The 22555-nt window shown below is 43.4% G+C and overlaps 2 protein-coding genes across 10 annotated transcripts in view; one reads left to right on the top strand and one right to left on the bottom strand.

The window, feature by feature from the left end:
* The window catches only part of DPF3 (double PHD fingers 3), a 272192-nt gene that overhangs the window by 227646 nt on the left and 21991 nt on the right, over positions 1 to 22555 (bottom strand). For 6 of the 9 annotated variants that reach the window (XR_008848735.1, XR_008848736.1, XM_056545780.1 and 3 more), the window contains exon 1: positions 18001 to 18093. The exons of 1 other annotated variant lie outside the window; for it this stretch is intronic. Coding sequence is in view for 6 of the 8 variants with exons in the window: in XM_056545780.1 (XP_056401755.1) it covers positions 18001 to 18068 (68 nt within the window). In the remaining 2 variants the exon portion in view is untranslated. 2 more of the 9 variants (XM_056545782.1, XM_056545783.1) reach the window with 2 other exon arrangements.
* DCAF4 (DDB1 and CUL4 associated factor 4) overlaps positions 21022 to 22555 on the top strand; it is a 55614-nt gene continuing 54080 nt past the window's right edge. The window contains exon 1 of the mRNA XM_056545769.1: positions 21022 to 21046. The gene's annotated coding sequence lies outside the window, so the exon portion shown is untranslated. The remainder of the gene's footprint in view (positions 21047 to 22555) is intronic.

Genomic DNA, 22555 nt, shown 5'->3' with positions numbered 1-22555 from the left:
CTTGCTGGGACTAGTAGTGGATATCCAGAGGTCTGGCGGCCTTAACCCTTGCACCATCACACTCTCTCTAGCGTCTTGCCTGGACAGATAGGGTGTGATCGTGACAGCCATTTTAGGTACTTTTGCTGGTGGTTTGAGGTCCACATGTAGCTATACAGTTCCATAAACAGTAAGCTGAGATACATATTGTAATCTGACAGTTTTCTATCATAGCTGCTTTTATTCCTGGATAACCCCTTTAATGTGGCCTAATTTCTTTCAAAAACAGCTTCACGTCTGCCCCCAGGTTGTCTGTGGTATTACAACCCGACTCCATTCACTTCAATGGAACGGAGCTGCAGAACCACACCCAACCTGGATATAGACGGGAAGCGGTTTTTGAAAGAAGGTTGTTCTGTTTTTTCTATACCTGGATAACCCCTTTAAATGGGGTACTCCACAGGAAAAAAAAATTTAAATCAACTGGTGCCAGAAATTTAATCAGATGTAAATGACTTATTATTTAAAAATCTTAATACTTCCAGTACTTATCAGTTGCTGTATGCTCCGCAGGAAGTTTTATTTCTTTCTGGAGTTCTTTTCTATCTGACCACAGTGCGCTCTGCTGACACCTCTGTCCATTTTAGGAACTGTCCAGAGTAGGAGCAAATCTCCATAGCAAACCTATCCTGCTCTGGACAGTTCCTGACATGGACAGAGGGGTCAGCAGAGAGTACTGTGGTCAGACAGAAAGGAAATTCAAAAAGAAAAGAACTTCATGTGGAGCATACAACAGCTGATAAGTACTGGAAGGATTAAGATTTTTTTTAATGGAAGTAATTTACAAATCTGTTTAACTTTCTGGCACCAGTTGATTTAAAAAAATATATATATATATAAAAAAAAGTTGTCCAGTGGAGTACCCCTTTAACTTTCAGCAATATTTGCTGGAGCAGCTCTTCTGTGGGATTGGAGCAAATAGACAACCCTCCATGTAAATAAGCCTTGGTCACGCACAAAAGTGTCACTGATTCACTGGCTGTTCTGGCACTTTTCGTAGGTATGCTGTGCACCAAAAACAACCCATAAGAAGTGCTGTTTCGCAGATACGGAAACCTAGTCATCTAGCCTTCACAACTAAAGTTGGTGACACAAGGCAATGCAGTGGGCAAAGACTCTGCCTTTCAGCATATGGAGTTCCAACAATTCTGTATAATGTAGTAACTATGTATGCCATTCTATGATGCCCCTATCTATCTATACATATATTGTCTACACAGTCTAACAAAGAATGAAGTTGACCCACAGCTATCCACAGTCCACAGTAACCATAAAGGGAATGGGGCCTCAGACAGCTGTGTTGTTTGGTAGACTGTATTTTCCACACGGCAAAACATTGTTTTGTGCTATTTGAGTAAGGCTCCATTCATACTGCATTTCTGCAGTACATTAGAGGTATCTTTCAGAATCCCATTAAAACAGGAATGCAGACTCATAGTCAGGACCGACCCAAGACATTGTGCTGCCTGGGTCCAGGAGCGACCTGATCAAAAAAATGCAATTCTGGGTTTTAGTATTTCTTTACTTTTATGCCATTTACTCTACGGGATTAATAATGTTATATTTCAATAGTATGGACAATTATGCACGCGGCGATACCTAATATATGTTTATTTTTATAATGTTTACATGTTTTTTTTATACAAAAAATGGGAAATGGGGGTTATTTGAACTTTTAATATGGAACGGGTTAATGTGCGAATTTATTAAAGACTTTTTTTTTACACTTTATTGGGCCCTTAGGGGACTTTTAGGAGGAATCATTAGATTCCTCATACAGATCAATGCAGTTCCATCGAACTCCACTGATCTGTGTGCTCTGCGATCATTTGGTAGAGCCTAGTGAAGCCAGGCTCTATCAAATGAAGAGCCATGGAGCCATTGGCGGAGGGAATCCACGGCTACCTCTACAGTGGAACCACCCCACGATCATGCTGCGGAAGGAGGGGAGGGGTGGGGATCCACCCCACTGGACCACCAGGGAGCATTGAACGGTCCCCTTAGATGCTGCTATCAGCTTTGACAGTGGCGATCTAAAGGGTTAATATCTGGCTATGGCAGTCGCTACATGCCAGCTATTAGCAGTGGCCCCCAGCTAAAGGAATCAGCTGGGGGCCGCTGGGTATGGAGCGGGCTCAAGTCAAGAGCAATTTTCTGCCCCAGCGGGACCTATTGTAGGGCCAGCCCTGCCTATACTTTAGCGTACTGCAGCGGGCCCCGTACATTTCAATGGCTCAAACAGGGTCACCTAGTGGCCATACTCCAGGCATTACTACTAAGTAATGGGAGCCATGATGCTTGAAGTACAACTGACTGCTTGAAGGCCACTGACCGGCTGCAGAAGTCACGTGACGTCTACTCCAAATGGAAAAAATGGGATGCAGTTGGGAGCCTGATTAGTGGATCAGTGAGGGATCAGAGAGGGGAGTAACTGCTTGTTTGTTATTTGAAAGCGTTTGAGGAATACATGGTATTACAAAGCATTGCTGCCTTCCAGTTTTCTTTGATCCCAGTAGTTGTGGCAGAAGCCCGGCTATGTATGACAGCTGACGGATATATCTCATGTTGCAGAAACTTGCACCCACTTATGACAGCTATATCCTTAATGCGTCATTAAGAGATTAAAAAGGTTTTATAAAACTAAAAATCACAGTAAAGGTTCTACTGGGTGACACCACAAGATTTGCATTAATCCAACAATTTCTAATATTTCACTGGTTTAGTCTAATTGAAAAAGATATTTCCATTAAACTTGAAGACAAAAAAGTTGTTTGTATCTTTGAATTGTCTATACTTGCAGATTGTCTAACTTTTTAATCTTAGGCTGGGTTTACTCTGTGTTGCCTCCGTTCTGTGTCGAAATAAAAAAGGGATGGCAACAAAGCGCTGGAGAGTTCTTAAGTGGCGGAGATCTTAAAATTGCTGTTGGGAAAAGGCGTCTTCCAATAACAGAGACCTGGAGAAGTTTGCAAAGGAAGAGTGGTCCAATATTCCGGCTGAGAGGTGTAAGAAGCTTATTGATGGTTTTAGGAAGCGACTGATTTCAGTTTTTTTTTTCCAAAGGGTGTGCAACCAAATATTAAGTTAAAGGGTGCCAATAATTTTGTCAAGCCCATTTTTGGAGTTTGGTGTGAACCTTATGTCCAATTTGCTTTTTTTTCCCTCCTTTTTTGTTTAGTTCCAATACACACAAACGGAATAAACGTGTATAGCAAAACATGTCTTACTGCAATCCTTTTCTGTGAGAAATACTTCATTTTCCTGAAAAATTTCAGGGGTGCCAAAATTTATGGCCATGACTGTAAATGACTCCAAATTTTACTTTCTAGATTAGCTTTTAAACAAGTAATCTTATTCTATAGTTATTATAGGGAAATCTAAATAAAAATGAAAACTTTTTGGTCAAGATTTAATTACACGTATGTGTAATACATTGTAACTGGAAAAAAATTAACCATGTCCCAGATCACACATTTCAGGGTTCAGATTGCCTATTTCCTGACATTGGATACACAATAGATCAATTTTATGTAAGCATAATTCATATCCATGTCCCATTCTTATGGCTACAGTTCATATTGCATTCCCATCTAATAAAGTGAAGGCAAATGTTTATGATCAGTGGGGTCTGACTTCTGGATTCCCCCATATCATTATTCAGCATTGCATTTGCTGCTCTCTCCTGCACAGTGGTCACTGACCTCTGCCTGTGCAGGAAACTACAGCTTGGCCCTATTCAAGTGAATGGTGTAGGCTGCAGTTTTCAGCAGAATGATGTGGCAGGGTACTTGAAGCTCAGAACTTGCAGATACAGTGACAAATCAGGACAGCAGATCCCTTCAATTCTTAGGGATCCCAGAGCTCAGGCCCCTCTCAGATCATAAAGTGACAGAATATTCTAGTGTTATGCTATTACCCTATATGATGGGGAAAACCTGCTTAAATGGGCACCGTCAGATACAAAAACTTTTGGTTTTTGCAAAATATTAACCTAATATCCTTCATAAGAAAATCTTATTTCCTTTTTATAGAAATCATGGGTTATAAAATCATGGCTTTGTCCCAGCTGAAGCACAGGCATGGGCAAAGTCCAGTAACTGAGGGTGGGCTAGCACTCTGCTGTGCCCTCTCCTGTCCGACAGGACTCCTCTGTGCCCTCTCCTGTCCGACAGGACTCCTCTGTGCCCTCTCCTGTCCGACAGGACTCCTCTGTGCCCTCTCCTGTCCGACAGGACTCCTCTGTGCCCTCTCCTGTCCGACAGGACTCCTCTGTGCCCTCTCCTGTCCGACAGGACTCCTCTGTGCCCTCTCCTGTCCTACTATTACAAGAAACATTTGATCGTTGGCCAACTAGGTGTTACCATCCAACCAAAGCTGGCAGTGTAAGAACACATCCTGACTAGTAACACTCAGTTGGCTATTTCCATTGCTGGAAAGTACACCATTCTAAATGTAGGTTTGGCACTGCACGGTGCTCTCTGCTGACCTCTGCTGTCCATTTTAGGAACGGTCCAGAGGAGCATATGTTTGCTTTGGGGATTTTCTTCTGCTCAGGACAGTTCCTGAAATGGACAGCAGAGATCAGCAGAGAGCACTGCGGTCATGACATCAGAGGAAATGCATTTCTTTTTTGGATTTCTCTTTAGTATACAGCCCCTAAAAAGTACTGGAAGGATTAAGATTTTTTAATAGAAGTGATTTACAAATCAGTGAAACTTTCTAACACCAGTTGATAAATAAAAGTTTTCCACGGGAGTACCCCTTTAAGTTTATAAACCAACTTGTGGCCAAGGTGGGATCCCATGGCAATGCCACATTTAAAATTATTGTGTTCTACTGTATGATCCTTACTAAAATGTTTTTCTATAGGAGGTTCAACAGCCATAACCTTGATTTCAATTAACTGTTTGCCAATGGATGTGGTTAAAGCACAAGGACTCAATAATTAGGGAGGGTGTCCATATACTTTTGGCCCTACAGGGTGTATCCGCATATTTTCCATTTACAGTGGCACCATGTCAAGTTTTTAGTTCAGATATCAGAAACCTCCCTGATACCATCAAATGTCCATTCTGGAACTGATGACAGAAAGGTATTTATGATTAAATGACCAGACATATGATCTCCATAGGAAAGCAGCGAACACTATGCAGAAAAAAATAGGGTTCTATACAATAACACTCATGTCGCACGTGTATTCATACCTTATCCAGCAAAACAACATAGCTTTAGGCATCAATTTCTGTCTTCATTTTTTTTAATGCATAATAAATGCTGAGCAAGCAACCTGCAATGATTTTCATGTTCTTTTTAGGGTATGTTCACAGGGCAGAATTTCTGTGCAGAATTCCGCTGAAGAAATTTTATGATTTAAAATGGGATTCCACAGTCACATTCATACAGCAGAATTTATGCAGCGGGCATTCCCCTCAGAAATTCTGCTTTTGGCATTCCGCAAAAATATAATACTAGTCTTACATTTTGTGGAATCCCATTGAAACGGAATTTCTGTGGAATTGCGCCATCTGAACATACACTACATTTTGACAAAAAAAAGGTAAGGATATGTTCACACGGAGGAATTTCTGCAATTCCACAGAAATTCCATTCAGCAAAGCTTGTTAAACAGAATTACCGAATTTCGGTTGAATTGCTGCCTGAGGCTGTCTGGGCATGCTAGGAGTTGTAGTTTTGCGACGGCTGGAGGAACACTGGTTAGGAAACACTGAGCTATAGAAATGGGTCTTGTTGCTCAGCATGGACACACTGTGTTCAGTGACCAGTCTACCAATAATTAAAATAAAATATTCTTTTAAAATTAACTCTTTATGACCTTAAACTTTAGAAATAAACTGTATCGACATGTAAATTGTGACATCAAGCGCATGTACAGGACAGGCTTATGGACATAAGAAACTAAAAGGTTAAGGTGTTACTAAACGGCACACCATTATGTAATAGCCATATTTCCCAAGACAGCAAGGACAAAGGTCCTGCAGCCCTCAGTGGAACCCTCAGCTTTTACTAGACACAATGCAGCCTTTGTCCCTGTGCTGTCTAGAAATGCAGCTCAAGTGAATGACATTAAGTTGCATCTGAGCTGCAATGATAGCAGCAATCCCACTCACGATCACGTGGTCACAGTTACAGTATGACTAGAATGGCTTGTGGGAATTTCCACCATTTATAGATGTATATGTACCTTTTTGTATAGGAAATGGGTTTTAAAGACTTATTGCAAAGAAATGACCATTTGTCTTGCAATGCCAATATATTCTTACACTTAGCACCATATTGAAATGGGTTGGATATTGTGGATATGACATTTTCTGTGTATTATTTATGTATTTTATTTCTTAATACTATATCTGTATGTGCTTCTGCCATTTTTTGTACATTGAGTTTGAGTGTACATTCTTTTGGCATACTATTCTTTTTGGATAGCATTTGGATATGCATTTTATGTAGCACAACCCTTTAGTGTTTTATTCAAGGGTGGTGCCTGCCCAGTTTTTGCATACACTCACTTATAGCTGCTAATTTAAATAGGGGATTGTGTTAGCCCCTTACTACAATAAGCTCAAATAGCTGGCTATGAATTTCGCAGTCTGATATTTTAAGTCTATAATAAAAAATAAAAAATAAAAATAAAAAATAAAACAAAAAACCATTGAGGCCAACTTTATTCTATGTTCATACAGTATTTCTTTTAATGCATAGGTCTATATATATCTACAACAAAGAGAAATGTCCAGCGCTGCTCACGTTAAAAGAATGAAGTTTATTCCGAATACACCAAGGTACAAGACTGTAAGGTAGACACAGGTGACGCGTTTCGGCTCGTCAGAGCCTTAGTCATACAACAAATATCAGACATATGAATCGTTTTATAAGGCTAAGGCTGAGAGTAAATCTCCTACGATGGGATATCCCACCCTGCACCTTCACAGGTGTTGACTAAGAAGCATATGATCAGCTATTTCACAGGTGCTACCCCCATACGATCCAAGTTGGCTCAAATAGACACATACAAAGTCAAAAATAAAAATAAAGAAAATAATTCCTCATGTTTTCACAGTATGTTGTGGTGTGTCAACTAGGATTGGTAACTGTTGGAGATAGTACAACTTATTAATATCATGTATGCACAACTAAATAGCCGTGTCAATAATTCAATTCACAGACCAAATACCGTTCGCATCACCACATAGTGTGAACAAGGTCCTACAAAGCCTATTCAAGCAGTGCACATTTTGTGTGGAAAATAAATTAGTTAAAAATATATGTTACAGAAATAAATATCATATACATATCCACAGCAAATGTGACTGTCCTGAAAATTACTAATAACACATATAAAAGAGCAAAGAGGGGGGAAAAAAACACTAATACAATTAAATTACTTATTAACTGTAAACTATAGACTATAATACTAGCAGGAAAATGAATAATATAAATATATCTATATATATATCTATAATGTAAACTAAATGACTGAGCACAGCGTCTAATCTGCAGTAACAAATCCTGCGCATCAAATCTGCACAGGATCCTGTACGTGTGAATGTACCCTAAAAGGGAGGCACTATAGTAAAGTCCATCAAAAATAAAACAACCCCTGCTCTGAGACAGTTGCTGTGCCAGCTCCTGGACCCAATACAACTGAGATGCAAGGATTATACTGATGCATCTATAGGAAAAATCCATTTACAGTCTTCTGTAAAATTTAAAGAGCAAAATTCTTGATTGCACAAGCCAGAGAAGCGAGCAGTTTACTACCCGGTTGTCAATCAAATCTGACCTTTTTGCCATGTCTATGTAGGAAAAAAAAAAAAAAGGTCAGATCTGCTGGTCGACCAGGGAATGGAGCATGATGCTACGCACTTTACTGGTTTATGACTAGCAATTGAAGCAGGTCTCAAGAGTGGGACCTGAACATGTCAAATGTTATTTACATAATAGTAACACTAAGTGTCAAAGAGGCTGCACTGAGACGCCTGATGCATGCCTCCTTTCTCACCTCTCCCTGTCTTTACTGATACAGATCCCACCTTCCTGCCATGATCTCTGTATTTCAATAAGTCAAAACAGGGAGGGTTGCGGACAAAGAAGGCATGCATCCTGCAGCTCAGCACAGCCTCTATGACCCTTGACCTGTAAACATGATCTAGGGCTGACAGTTATGCTCAATTTCTTCATTATAGAACATATAATTAGAAAATATTGGCAGTCAGCTGCCACCATTTATGGCTCAATCCATGTATTCATTTTCAGACACAATGAGCACATGCATTTTATTATGTGCTTAACACATAAACAACCCTATAAAACACAAAGCATTTGATCCACAGCTTCTTCTGGTCACTTCTGTTTTATACAAAAGCTAAAATATGTGACTTAATAAATAAGCACCAGTAATAATAACCATTACCCAAGGCCCCTGGTGAATAGGGCTGATGAAGAACACCCAGGAGGATACACAATTTTTAGTGGACCAATTCATTCGTGTTAAATAAAGGAGTTTACTTTTTTACAGAAAGATGCAAGGACACATTTCTGTAAAATCAGAGCTGTAAAGTAACATCAAGTTTTCCCTAAGGAAGGGAAAGTTTTAAGCGCCATTATGACACGGCTGAAAATCTTTCAACAGTTCAAGGTCACTTGTAACTTTTTCCACCTAGGGAACAACTGAAGGGGATGGGAAGGTTATTTTATCATGGTTGCTGTGTTTTTCTTTTTTTTGTTTTGTTTTTTTGTAAGCTCTTTCAAAAACAATGATATAGTCAGTATCAAGGGTTTTTTCTGCCAGGATTATTCATCAACTTTTTACAGGATAAGTGTCTGATCAAAGGGGGTCAGCAAACTGCACCCAACACGATGGCATGCCCCCCCCCCCCCCTTCCCCCATTAATATGGAGCAGCAATAGGTCTTGCACCTTTTGGTTCTATTTAACTTTATGGGCCTGATGAAGACATCTGAGCACTGTACTTGCATATATTAGAGAGTTTAACTAGAATAACAGTGAACATGTCCAACCACCTCCGTATTCTAGTGTGGAATATGGAATTCCTGTTCTGTCCCTGAGGTCGGACCCTCATTAGCCAATCACAGTCAATAAGTGATAAATGTTGTGGGTAGGAAAACCCCTTTCAGCTTTAATTAATTACAACATTAATGGGATTATCTGAGGTTATAACAAATACAGAAACATACCTACATTTACCTGAATGCTGTACATGATCTGTGTAACAGTTTTGTTTTCATATTGCTATGGTTTTCTGTGAGCAGAAACTTATCTAAAAGGTTAAGGTTTGGTTTACGCAATGTAAAATTAACAAAAAATATGGCTGCATTGTATTTAGCATTTACACTGGTTGCTGCTGTATTTTCTTGGATAATCGGCACCTATTTTAAAATACATCAGAAATCTTACACTGTGTGAACCCAGCCAAAGATGTTTCTAAACAGCAACTAAACGGCACACCATTATGTAATAGCCATATTTCCAAAGACAGCAAGTACGAAGGTCCTGAAGCCCTCAGTGGAACCCTCAGCTTTTCCTCAACACAATGCAACCTTTGTTCCTGTACTGTTAGAACTGCGGCTCAGAACCATTTAAAGGGGTTATCCTGAACTCAAAAAACAGAGCTAATTTCTTTCAGAAATGGTTCTCCGTATGTCTCCAGGTTGGGTGTGGTATTACAACTTGGCTCCATTCACTTCAATGGAACTGAGCTGCCAAACCACACCTGGAGATAGACGGGGATCGGTTTTTGAAAGAAATTAGCTCTGTTTCAGGAATTTCTATTCCTGGATAACCCCTTTAAAGGGTAGCTCCCACCATCATGATTTTTTTTTTCTGTCCCTGCCTATTGCCCTTCTATCCCTAACACCCTCCCTGCCTTTATTTATTTTTTTTACTATTTTTAAAATGGCAATTAGTCTGCCTGGTAGTGTGCAGACTTCCAGGCAGACTTCCCAAGTAGGCACCACGTCACTGATGCCTGCTAGGGCCGGCACTTCCGCCCTTAGTTTTCCTAACAGGGTGCCTCCAGCTGTTTCACCACTACAACTCCCAGCATGCCCTGACATCTATTGGCTGTCAGGGCATGCTGGGAGTTGTAGTGGTAAAACAACTGGAGGCACCCAGGACAGGAGTTTCATGGGGGAAGGAGTGAGCCAGGAGCCAATGCAGGAGGGACGGGTGCGGGTGAGCCTCTTCCTGCCGCTCGGTAAGTAACACCCAAACACCCCCCGCACCTTGCAGCAGTGCCCCCCATCCCCCCCGAACCTTGCAGCAGCACCCCCCATCCCCGCCGCACCTTGCAGCAGCGCCCCCCATCCCCGCCGCACCTTGCAGCAGCGCCCCCCATCCCCGCCGCACCTTGCAGCAGCGCCCCCCATCCCCTCCGCACCTTGCAGCAGCGCCCCCCTCCCCCCCGTACCTTGCAGCAGCACCCCCCGCACCTTGCTGGAGCAGCCAACCCCCCGCGCCACCCGCACCTTGCAGCAGGGCCGTCAACGAGTGCGGGAAGCCGATGCGCAGCCCTGGCTGTTACTGCGCCTGCGCAAAATTTCGACTGATGCCCTGCCGGAATCAGTCGGAATTTTGCAGCGACATCACTCCGCACTGCATTCGGCCACTAGGAGGGCGCCCCCTAGTGGCCGAATTTCAAATTGCTTTTAAAATGTTTTAAAATAATTTTTTTTTAAATAAAAATATATTAGAGATATGTTGTAGTACTTAAGTACTACAACATATCAAAAGTAATTTTTCATGACAGTGCCCATTTAAATAAATGACATTAAAAGGGGTTATCCGGCCAAAAAGCAGCACCGGCATTCCATGCAGGCCTGTGTCGCCAGTCTCTGAAAGCTCTTTGTTCCTGGGACTGGGGACGTGACATAACGCCACTCCCCTCGTGACATCAGACCAATGCCCCTCCATTTGTGTCTATGGGAGGGGGCGTGTTGGCCAATACGCCCCCTCCCATAGACATGAATGGAGGGGGAGTGGTGTCATGAGGGGCGTGGCTTTACGTCACGTCCCCAGTGCCAGAAACAAAGAGCTTTCAGAGACTGGAGACGCAGCCCCACATAGAATGCGGGTGCTACACAGAGATCACGGAGGGTCCTAGTGGTGGGCCCACCGCGATCGGACATCTTATCCCCTATCCTTTGGAGAGGGGATAAGATGTCTTTGGCCGGATAACCCCTTTAAGTCGCAACTACTACAACACTACAAACACAGCATGATCTCCTCCCAGCATGTGAAACATGATCCCTTTAGAGACAGCAAGGTAGGGAAGAAAGTGGGGAATAGTGAAGATAAGAGACATATGATGCCCTGTACTACAAGGAGTGGGGAAAAGGAAGATAATCACATGTTCGGCATACAGGACTTCACACAAGCTAAAGGTAAACACCAGGGACATGATCATATGACTGCTCATAAAACTGCTTCACAGAAGCATTTTAGCTACAGATACATGTAGCATGTATATTAGAAAGTTGCAATGATAAAAGGGGTTGTTTGGATGCACCACCAACTCAGCCTCCGTTTATTGAATAAAACTGAAGGCACAGCTCAATATTTGGATTATTTTTTGTAACCTTTGGCGTTATAAAGATTTTACTCATCGATGTGAGAATGAAAAGTGAAGAATTGGTGGTAGAGTCTGGTTACTCAGCAGGTGAGAAGGAGAATACAGACTAAAGAGGCACCATGGGGGAGATTTCTCAAAACTTGTCCAGAGGAAAAGTTGCTGAGTTTCCCATAGCATCCAATCAGATCGCTTCTTTCATTTTTCACAGGCTTTTTCAAAAATTAAAGAAGCAATCTGGTTGGTTGCTATTGGCAACTCAGCAGCTTTTCCTCTGGACGAGTTTTGATAAAGCTCCCCCCATATCTCCACAAAACAAGATGGGGAACCTGTTGATGTTGGTTCACAATGTCTCATCCCTTCTCCACTCCAATTAACCCCTTAAGGACCCAGACGTACCCATGTTTTTTTGACATGACCCCTGGGTATATACACTGCTCAAAAAAAAAAAAAAAAAAGGAACACATCCTAGATCTGACTGAATGAACTAATCATATGAAATACTGACGTCTTTACATAGTTGAATGCGCTGACAACAAAATCCCACAAACATTATCAATGGAAATCAAATGTCTCAACCCATGGAGGTCTGGATATGGAGTCACACTCAAAATCAAAGTGGAAAACCACACTACAGGCTGATCCAACTTTGATGTAATGTCTTTAAAACAAGTCAAATGAGGCTCAGTAGTGTGTGTGGCCTCCACGTGCCCGTATGACCTCCCTACAATCCTGGTCATGCTCCTGATTAGGAAGGTCTCCTGAGGGATGTCCTCCCAGACCTGGACTAAAGCATCCGCCAACTCCTGGACAGTCTGTGGTGCAACGTGACGTTAGTGGAGGGAGAGAAACATGATGTCCCAGATGTGCTTAATTGGATTCAGGTCTGCTAATTGTCTTACATTAGGAGGAACCCAGGGCCAAACGCACCAGCATATGGTCTCACAAGGGGTCTGAGGATCTCATCTCGGTACCTAATGGCAGTCAGGCTACCTCTGGCAAGCATATAAAGAGCTGTGTGGCCCCCTAAAGAAATGCCACACCACGCCATTACTGACCCACCGCCAAACCGGTCATGCTGGAGGATGTTGTAGGCAGCAGAACGTTCTCCACGGCATCTCCAGACTCTGTAACATGTGCTCAGTGTGAACATGCTGTCATCTGTGAAGAGCACAGGGTGCCAATGGTGAATTTGCCAATCTCCTGCACGGTGTTGGGCTGTAAGCACAACCCCCACCTGTGGATGTCAGCCCTTCATATGACCCTCATGGAGTCTGTTTCTGACCGTTTGAGTGGACACATGCTGGAGGTGATTTTGGAGGCCATGTACACCCCTCTGCCACCCATGTACACCCCTTTGTCACCCCCATACAGTCCTCTGCCACCCATGAACACCCCTCTGCCACCCATGCACACTCCTCTACACCCCTGTTACCCATGTACACTCCTCTGTCATCCATGTACACTCTTCTACACCCTCTATCACCTATGGAAAAAAAAAGTGTGGATCCCAATAGGTTTGTTTTGCTGGTTTAATGGTGAAGAATTGTGGCTGGAAGAAATTGTCTTGATGGCGCAGACCGGATAGAGAAGAAAAGGGAAAAACGCTGATTAGAGAAGACATCATTTGTGAGTTGCTGTCTAAAGCAGCACTTTAATCTACATACCCACAGATAAATAGATATTGTGCAGTTTGTGTATTGCAGCGCTTTTCCCTTTTATTTTATTTTTTGCTCATCAACCTTGGTAGAGGTGCCCCGCGAAATCTTTTCTTTCGGAGGGGTGCCCAGAGCAGAAAAAGGTTGAGAAACACTGCTCTGGACACTACGCTGACAGACACAGCAAACCTTCTTGCCACAGCTCGCATTGATGTGCCCTCCTGGATGAGCTGCACTACCTGAGCCACTTGTGTGGGTTGTAGACTCAGTCTCATGCCACCACTAGAGTGAAAGCACCGCCAACATTCAAAAGTGACCAAAACATCAGCCAGGAAGCATAGGAAATGAGAAGTGGTCTGTGGTCACTACCTGAAGAACCACTCCTTTATTGGGGGTGTCTTGCTAATTGCCTATAATATTCACCTGTTGTCTGTTCCATTTGCACAACAGCATGTGAAATTGATTGTCAATCAGTGTTGCTTCCTGAGTGGACAGTGTGATTTCACATTAGTGTGATTAACTTGGAGTTACGTTGTGTTGCTTAAGTGTTCCCTTTATTTTTTTGAGCAGTGTACATGCATGTTTACAACTTGGACATGTTATACGAAATAACACAATATTTATTAACATGCATATTGTTAATTGTTAAAATGGGCACTGTCCGATACAAGAAAATGCTATTTTTATACAAATTATAGAAATCAAAGGCCAGTACGTGAGGGTGGGCTAGCACTCCTCTGTGCTCTCTTCTGTCTGATAGTACAGGAGAGAGAGCCCAGAGGCGTGCTATCAGACAGGAGAAAGAGCCCAGAGGCGTGCTATTAGACAGGAGAGAGAGCCCAGAGGAGTCCTATCAGACAGGAGAGAGAGCACAGGGGAGTGCTACCAGACAGGAGAGAGCACAGAGGAGTGCTACCAGACAGGAGAGAGCACAGAGGAGTGCTACCAGACAGGAGAGAGCACAGAGGAGTGCTACCAGACAGGAGAGAGCACAGAGGAGTGCTACCAGACAGGAGAGAGCACAGAGGAGTGCTACCAGACAGGAGAGAGCACAGAGGAGTGCTACCAGACAGGAGAGAGCACAGAGGAGTGCTACCAGACAGGAGAGAGCACAGAGGAGTGCTACCAGACAGGAGAGAGCACAGAGGAGTGCTACCAGACAGGAGAGAGCACAGAGGAGTGCTACCAGACAGGAGAGAGCACAGAGGAGTGCTACCAGACAGGAGAGAGCACAGAGGAGTGCTACCAGACAGGAGAGAGCACAGAGGAGTGCTACCAGACAGGAGAGAGCACAGAGAAGTGCTACCAGACAGGAGAGAGCACAGAGGAGTGCTAGCCCACCCTCACTTACTGGACTTTGTCCATGCCTGTGCTTCATCTTGGTCAAAGTCATTTTATAAGCCCTGATTTCTATAAAAAGGAAATAAAATGTTTTTATATAGTATATAAGAAAAGTTAATATATTGCCAAGTTGTACAACATATAAAAAGTTTTTAAATTTGACAGGGCCCATTTAATGATATGTTTTATAATGTGCTGCAATAATATAAGAAATATATGTATATGTGTATTCTATGTTGGATACGCATTATGGCACCAATGCCTGAGAACATGCGACACTGAAAATGCTGTCTAATCAGCAGGCATCATGTTATAGAGCAGGAGGTGCTGAGCATGTATAGTTTTTTGGGGAAAAGTTCCAGGATAAATTGTCACTATGCTTGTTCTGAGTTAAATAGTCAAGTGGGCGGTGACTGACAGCTCTCTTTACATGTGTACAGATAGCTGACTTCTTAGCACAGAATGGGCAGAGATTTACATGAATAAATGACAACTTATCCTCAAACTTTTCCCACAAAACTATATATCGATCTGGCATCAATGATACCTGCAGACTGGTATGCCTTTTCAATGTGACAGGTTCCTTTGAATCCAGATATCCTCAAAGATGTTCCCAGATTAATAGAAATAGATAATAAAGCAGATGGTTACCTGTTGTAATAAATGAGTAGCTGACATAGCTTGAAAGAGAATTCCGTACAATAAACATAATAGCGAACCAGCCATGGATGTTGTGCACAAAGTAGCACTGCGCTATCGAATCAATTCCATGACTACGAAACAATATAAGATTGCCAAAAAAACAGCCCAGAGACACGAGCTGGAGAGTGGACGAACAACAAACATAAAAGGTAGGGTCACATGTGCCATATTTTTCTGCATATTTTCCTGCCTATTAAAGTCAATGGGTAGCAAATTCAGCTGCAGAAAATATGCAGCAAAATACAGCACACTTGTGACTTACCCTAAATCGAACAATACTTTTGTTTTGCATTACAGTATATGACTGTGGACAGCGGTGTTTCCCATCCAGGGTGCTTTCAGCAGTTGCAAAAACTACAACTCCCAGCATGCTGTTCGGGAATGCTGGGAGTTGTAGTTTTGCAACAGCTGGAGGCACCCTGGTTGGGAAACACTGCTTTGAAGACTCAAATAGTCAGACGCGCTAATATAACACTTCTCTAGGGGCTCTCATATTCCTGACCACAAATGTTTTGCTTCTTAAAAGTTTTTGAAAGCCTGTTCAAAGGTAAGTTAACAACCAATTAATGGACAAAAGTCTAAGAACAATAAATAATTTAATAAATAAAATATTTTTAATTTATGTCATATAGAGTGGTAGTACTGTGCAGATATTGAATCCGTTATTCAATAGTGCCAACTGATTCAGTCTGCGACGGCCCCCCTCGGGATCTCCGCCTGGATTATTTCCGTAATGTGAATGCACCCTTAAAATCAATCTTGGAGCACAGTGTTTCATAACAAGGGTGCCTCCAGCTGCTGCAAAACTTCAACTCCCAGCATGCCCGGAAAGCCTGCGGCTGTCGGGGTCTCCGCCTGGAATATTTCCTTAATGTGAACGTACAGTTTAAATAAATCTTTTAGTGCAGTGTTTTCCAATCAGGGTGCCTCCAGCTGTTGCCAAACCACAACTCCCTGGGTGCCTAGACAGCACGCTGGCATGCCCGTAATGTGAACGTACCATTAAAGTCAGTCTTGTAGCACAGTGTTTCCCAACCAGGGTGCCTCCAGCTGTTGCCAAACTACAACTCCCTGGGTGCCTAGACAGCACGTTGGCATGCCCAAAATGTAAAAGTAACGTTAAAGTCAGTCTTGTAGCACTGTGTTTCCCAACCAGGGTGCCTCCAGCTGTTGCCAAACTACAACTCCCAGGGTGCCCAGACAGCACATTGGCTTTCCGGTAATGTGACTGCACCGTTAAAGTCAATCTTGTAGCACTGTTTTCCAACCAGTGTGCCTCGAGCTGTTGCCAAACTACAACTCCAAGAATGGCCAGACAGCACGCTAGCGTGCACATAATGTAAACATACCGTTAAGGTCAATCTTGTAGCACTGTGTTTCCCAACCAGGGTGCCTCCAGCTGTTGCCAAACTACAACTCCCAGGGTGCCAAGACAGCACGTTGGCATGCCGGTAATGTGACTGCACCGTTAAAGTCAATCTTGTAGCACTGTGTTTTCCAACCAGTGTGCCTCCAGCTGTTGCCAAACCACAACTCCCTGGGTGCCTAGACAGCACGCTGGCATGCCAATAATGTAAACATACCATTAAAGTCAATCTTGTAGCACTGTGTTTCCTAACCAGGGTGCCTCCAGCTGTTGCCAAACTACAACTCCAAGGATGGCCAGACAGCACGCTGGAGTGCCCATAATGTAAACATACCGTTAAGGTCAATCTTGTAGCACTGTGTTTCCCAACCAGGGTTCCCCCAGCTGTTGCCAAACTACAACTCCGAGGGTGCCCAGACAGCACCCTGGCGTGCCCGTAATGTGACTGTACCGTTAAAGTCAGTCTTGTATCACTGTGTTTTCCAACCAGGGTGCCTCCAGCTGTTGCCAAACTACAACTCCCAGCGTGCCCGGACAGCCGAAGGCTGTCCGGGCACGCTGGGAGTTGTAGTTTGGCAACAGCTGGAGGCACCCTGGTTGGAAAATACAGCTCTACAGACTAAAATAGTCAGACGCACTAATAAAAACACCTCTCTAGGTGCATTTTAATCTTCCTGGCCACAAATCGTTTGTTTCTAGTAAAAAGTTTTGTTCAAAGGTAAGATGACAACCAATGAATGAACCAAAGTCTAGAAAAATAAATAAATAAAATATTTAAAAAAAAAAAATTTTTTATCAAATATCTGCAGCCAGCCAAGAAAGTAGCTCCTTGAGCTCAGAGGGAAGAGGCTGGTGGTCCCAGCTGGTAATAAATGTTGCAGCAGCTCTGAAACTCCCCCCCCCCGAGATCGGTTCAATCCTTGGAGACCATCTACAGATCAGTCAATGAAGTGGGTGGTGGATGATAAAAGACGATGTGACAGCCCCCATTTGTCAACACCGCCTCAGCTCAATGCCCCAAGTTCTCAAAGTGAGTGTAAAAGCCGCTGTCAAGCCTCCTCCTTAGCACTGACCACGGCTAAACCCTTCGCCGTGCACGGTGCAGACACCCATGCCCTGCACCCACATGCCAACCTCGCCAGCTTGGCATAGGAGCAACGCAACAATTCCATAAAAAAATATAAATAAATAACATACTTTTTTTTTTTTTTCTTTTTGCAATAATAACATAACAAGTAGCGGAAGCCCAATGCGCGGAGCTGTGCGCCCCCCAAGGAGGCAGCGCGGTACCTGCAGAAGTGTGCACTTGTCTCTATGGGCGGCACGGCTCCAGCTGAGAAAGGCGCCTTTTTTTTCATATGGAAACACGCGGATTGTGCACATTTCTACTCACGGTTTCAGGGGGTTGTGAATGACAGTCGCCATCTTGCTACAATGTAACAGAATATTGTCTGTCTCGGAGTTCTGAACGTTCGATAAGGGAGGGGGGCGAGGGGGCGGACCAATCAGCGGCGGCCGTGCCGGCGCCGCAGCCAACGGCTGCACAGGGGGGCGTGTCCTGGAAGGGTTGTTTCTGCTAGGTATTAGAGAGCTGTCAAAGCACCAGAGGTCACTCCCTTGGGTGGCCGGACAGGGAGCAGTAGGGGGGGGTGTGTGTGCAGGGGAGGACTCGGCGCTGTACTGGGCTGGAAGTAGAATCTTTTTCCGGGAGTATTGGGTTAACTATGAGTGGGCAGTGTTTGGGCACTTTACAGGAGGTGGGGACACATCAGATCAGCGCTCACTGTCTGCTTGCATTGCACTTGCTGCCCGTCATGCTCCCTGGACTCTGGCCATCTCCTCCGACGACACAGGCTGCATGTGTGTGACATTTATTTCAATGCCCACAGCTTTATCCTCCTCCCTCCCCCCACTTCTCTCCAGTTTCTTCCTAGGGGGCTCCTTGGCAATGATATATGACCCCCACCACCCCTCCTTCCTTCACCCCCCCCCCCCCCCCCCTCCACACTACTACTCCTCCTCCCACCTCTGGCCCCTTGATTTCTCCAGTGTCAGCTAATATCCTGTCGTCGGGGGCTCCAGCATCAGGATGCACTGAGAGGTCACTTCAGTGTTGTTCCACTGCAAAACAAGGTGACTGCAGTGTAAAGAAGTGACACCCCCCCTCCACCAGCTCCTAAAAACATAAAGCCTTGACTGGCTCCTTGTGCCTTATGGGAAGGGAGAAGGGGAAAGAAAGCCCAGTGTTGTGACAGGTGAAATGAAGCACCAGCTACAGAATTTGCATGTGAGGGCAGAGGGTTTTCTTTTGTTTTTGTTTTTTCTTTTTGTACAGATTAAAATAGAGACATGCAAGGGTGGAAAGGAAGTCAGATTGGAACTGGTGCATGCGAAATGCAAATAATAGTGTTTGGAAGGAATCAATAGTTTGGGGCAATATGTTGTGTGGGTATGAGCTGGTGCCAGGGTTGCACTGTGACTTTTCGTAACGCTACAACAGTGTTTCCCAACCAGGGTGCCTCCAGCTGTTGCAAAACTACAACTCCCAGCATGCCCGGACAGCCAAAGGCTGTCCGGGCATGCTGGGAGTTGTAGTTTTGCAACAGCTGGAGGCACACTGTTTGGAAACACTAAGCAATAGGAATGGGTCTTGTTGCTTAGCATTGACAAACTGCGTTCAGTGACCATCTACCAAGGATTAGAATAAATATTAGTTGTAGTTTTGCAACAGCTGGAGGCACACTGTTTGGAAACACTAAGCAATAGGAATGGCTCTTGTTGCTTAGCATTGTCAAACTGCATTCAGTGACCATCTACCAAGTATTAGAATAAATATTAGTTGTAATTGTAGTTTTGCAACAGCTGGAGGCACACTGTTTGGAAACACTAAGCAATAGGAATGGGTCTTGTTGCTTAGCATTGACAAACTGCGTTCAGTGACCATCTACCAAGGATTAGAATAAATATTAGTTGTAGTTTTGCAACAGCTGCAGGCACACTGTTTGGAAACACTAAGCAATAGGAATGGCTCTTGTTGCTTAGCATTGACAAACTGTGTTCAGTGACCATCTACCAAAGATTAGAATAAATATTAGTTGTAATTGTAGTTTTGCAACAGCTGGAGGCACCCTGGTTGGGAAACACTGTGCTACAAGATTGACTTTAGGGGTAAACTGTTTGGAAACACTAAGAAATAGGAATGCGTCTGGTTGCTTAGCATTCACAAACTGCGTTGAGTGACCATCTACCAAGTATTAGAATAAATATTAGTTGTAGTTGTAGTTTTGCAACAGCTGGAGGCACACTGTTTGGAAACACTAAGCAATAGGAATGGGTCTTGTTGCTGAGCATTGACAAACTGCGTTGAGTGACCATCTACCAAGTATTAGAATAAATATTAGTTGTAGTTGTAGTTTTGCAACAGCTGGAGGCACACTGTTTGGAAACACTAAGCAATAGGAATGGGTCTTGTTGCTTAGCATTGACAAACTGCGTTGAGTGACCATCTACCAAGTATTAGAATAAATATTAGTTGTAGTTGTAGTTTTGCAACAGCTGGAGGCACACTGTTTGGAAACACTAAGCAATAGGAATGGGTCTTGTTGCTTAGCATTGACAAACTGCGTTGAGTGACCATCTACCTAGGATTAGAATAAATATTAGTTGTAGTTTTGCAACAGCTGGAGGCACCCTGGTTGGGAAACACTGTGCTACAAGATTGACTTTAGGGGTACATTGGATTTACTGTGCTGGCTAAATCAGTCAGTGCTGGCTAAATCAGTTGTCGCTAGGACCGCGCGGACATTTCCAGTCCCCATAAATGGCGATGTATTCAGCCGAAATAAAGAACAAGTTTGTTCTTTCAGCAAATGGAGCTTTCCGCTGCTGATATTTAGTAGTGTGCACTGTAAAGCTGAATCCCCTTGACAGCAATGGGATGATGCATCGGAATTTGCAAGTGGAATTTCAATGCAGTTAAATAGATAGAAAAAAAAATGTATATGTTCTATACCTTGGCAAAACAATATATTTCATAGGAAAATTTTATCTCCCTTTTCATAGAAATCATAGCTTAAAAAAACAAAAACCCCACTAGGTCTTTATACTATCCAGAACATATTCCTGTTATTCTGCAGCATCATATTTGTCCAATCTGAAGCACAGGCTGGGAACAGTCCTATCAGCCTGCAGCATGAAAACAGGAGGGGATTACAGAGCAGCCTGTGGTGATTGGATGAAGAGACCCAGCACAGTAGACTCAGGGAGGAAGAGGAGTCATACAGAGTGAGAACACGCCCCCTCCAAAGCACAGAATGACAAAGAAAGTGAGCAACAGGTAGAAGGTATTTTTGAGAGAAATATAGGTGCTAGACACATAAAAATTAAGCATACATAATCAGCATTATGTACTGAGTAACAACATTTTATTTTTGTGAAATATGACAGGTACTCTAAGGTGTACTTCCAATGCTTTTTTAATTACATTTTTTATTGTTTTTTTATTACGCAGGATAGTCTTTTTTTTATCACTTTGATTTTGTATTCAGCACCAAAATAGCTTTCTGAGCACCAACACACACCAATAATAGAAAACTGAGGTTGATCCAGGTGCCAACATAGGTCTACTGGTTCGAAGGTTAGAACTGGACCTTTCAAAAGTAGGAAGGAAAATCAGTGAATCGTGAACAGGGTCTTAAAGGGCTCCAGAAAGTTAAACAGCTTTGTAAATTACTTCTATTACAAAATCTTAATCCTTCCAGTTTTTATCAGCTGCTGTATACTGCAGAGGAAGTTGAGTTGCTCCTTTCTGTCTGACCACAGTGCTCTCTGCTGACACCTCTGTCTATGTCAGGAACTGTCCAGAGTAGGAACAAATCCCCATAGCAAACCTCTCCTGCTCTGGACAGTTCCTGACATGGACAGAGGTGTCAGCAGAGAGCATTGTGGTCAGACTGAAAAGAACAACTCAACTTCCTCTGTCAGTGTTTCTCAAGCGCAGTCCTAAAGTCCCCCCCAACAGGTGATGTTTTCTGGATTTCCTTAGTCTTTCACAGGTGAAATAATTGTGGTCAGTTAATCAGACATCACCACAGTTATGTCACCTGGGAAAGACTAAGGAAATCCTGAAAACATCACCTGTTGGGGGGACTTGAGGACCGCGCTTGAGAAACACTGCTCTATAGTATAGAGCAACTGATAAGTTCTGGATGTGTTGATTTTTAAATAGAAGTAATTAATCTGTTTAACTTTCTGGCACCAGTTGATTTGAAAAACAAAACTGTTTTCCACCGGAGTACCCCTTTAACCCCCTCAGGACGTAAATGTACGTCCTGGTGATGTGGTACTTAACGCACCAGGACGTACATTTACGTCCTAAGCATAACCGCGAGCATCGGAGCGATGCCGGCATCATGCGCGGCAGGTCTTGGCTGCTGATCGCAGCCAGGGACCTGCCAATAATGATGGACATCCGCGATCCCGCGGATGTCCGCCATTAACCCCTCAGATGCCGTGATCAATACAGATCATGGCATCTACAGCATCGCGGTCATTAAAATGGATGATCGGATCGCCCGCAGCGCTGCCGTGGCGATCCGATCATTCAGCACGGCAGACGGAGTTCCCCTCACCTGGCTCCGCTGCCTTCCTGGCGTCTTCTGCTCTGATCTGCCTTCCCGCAGACCAGAGCAGAAGATGACCGATAGCACTGAACAGTATTAGCAATCGAATGATTGCTATAAATAGTCCCCTATGGGGACTATTAAAGTGTAAAAATAAAAGTAAAAAAAATAAAAGTAAAAAATGTGAAAAACCCCCTCCCCCAATAAAAACGTAAATTGTCCCA

The sequence above is a fragment of the Hyla sarda genome, chromosome 11 (genome assembly GCF_029499605.1).
Source record: "Hyla sarda isolate aHylSar1 chromosome 11, aHylSar1.hap1, whole genome shotgun sequence".
Taxonomy (NCBI): Eukaryota; Metazoa; Chordata; class Amphibia; order Anura; family Hylidae; genus Hyla; species Hyla sarda.
The sequence above is the reverse complement of the archived record's forward strand: the minus strand, read 5'-3'. Positions and strand labels throughout refer to the sequence as shown.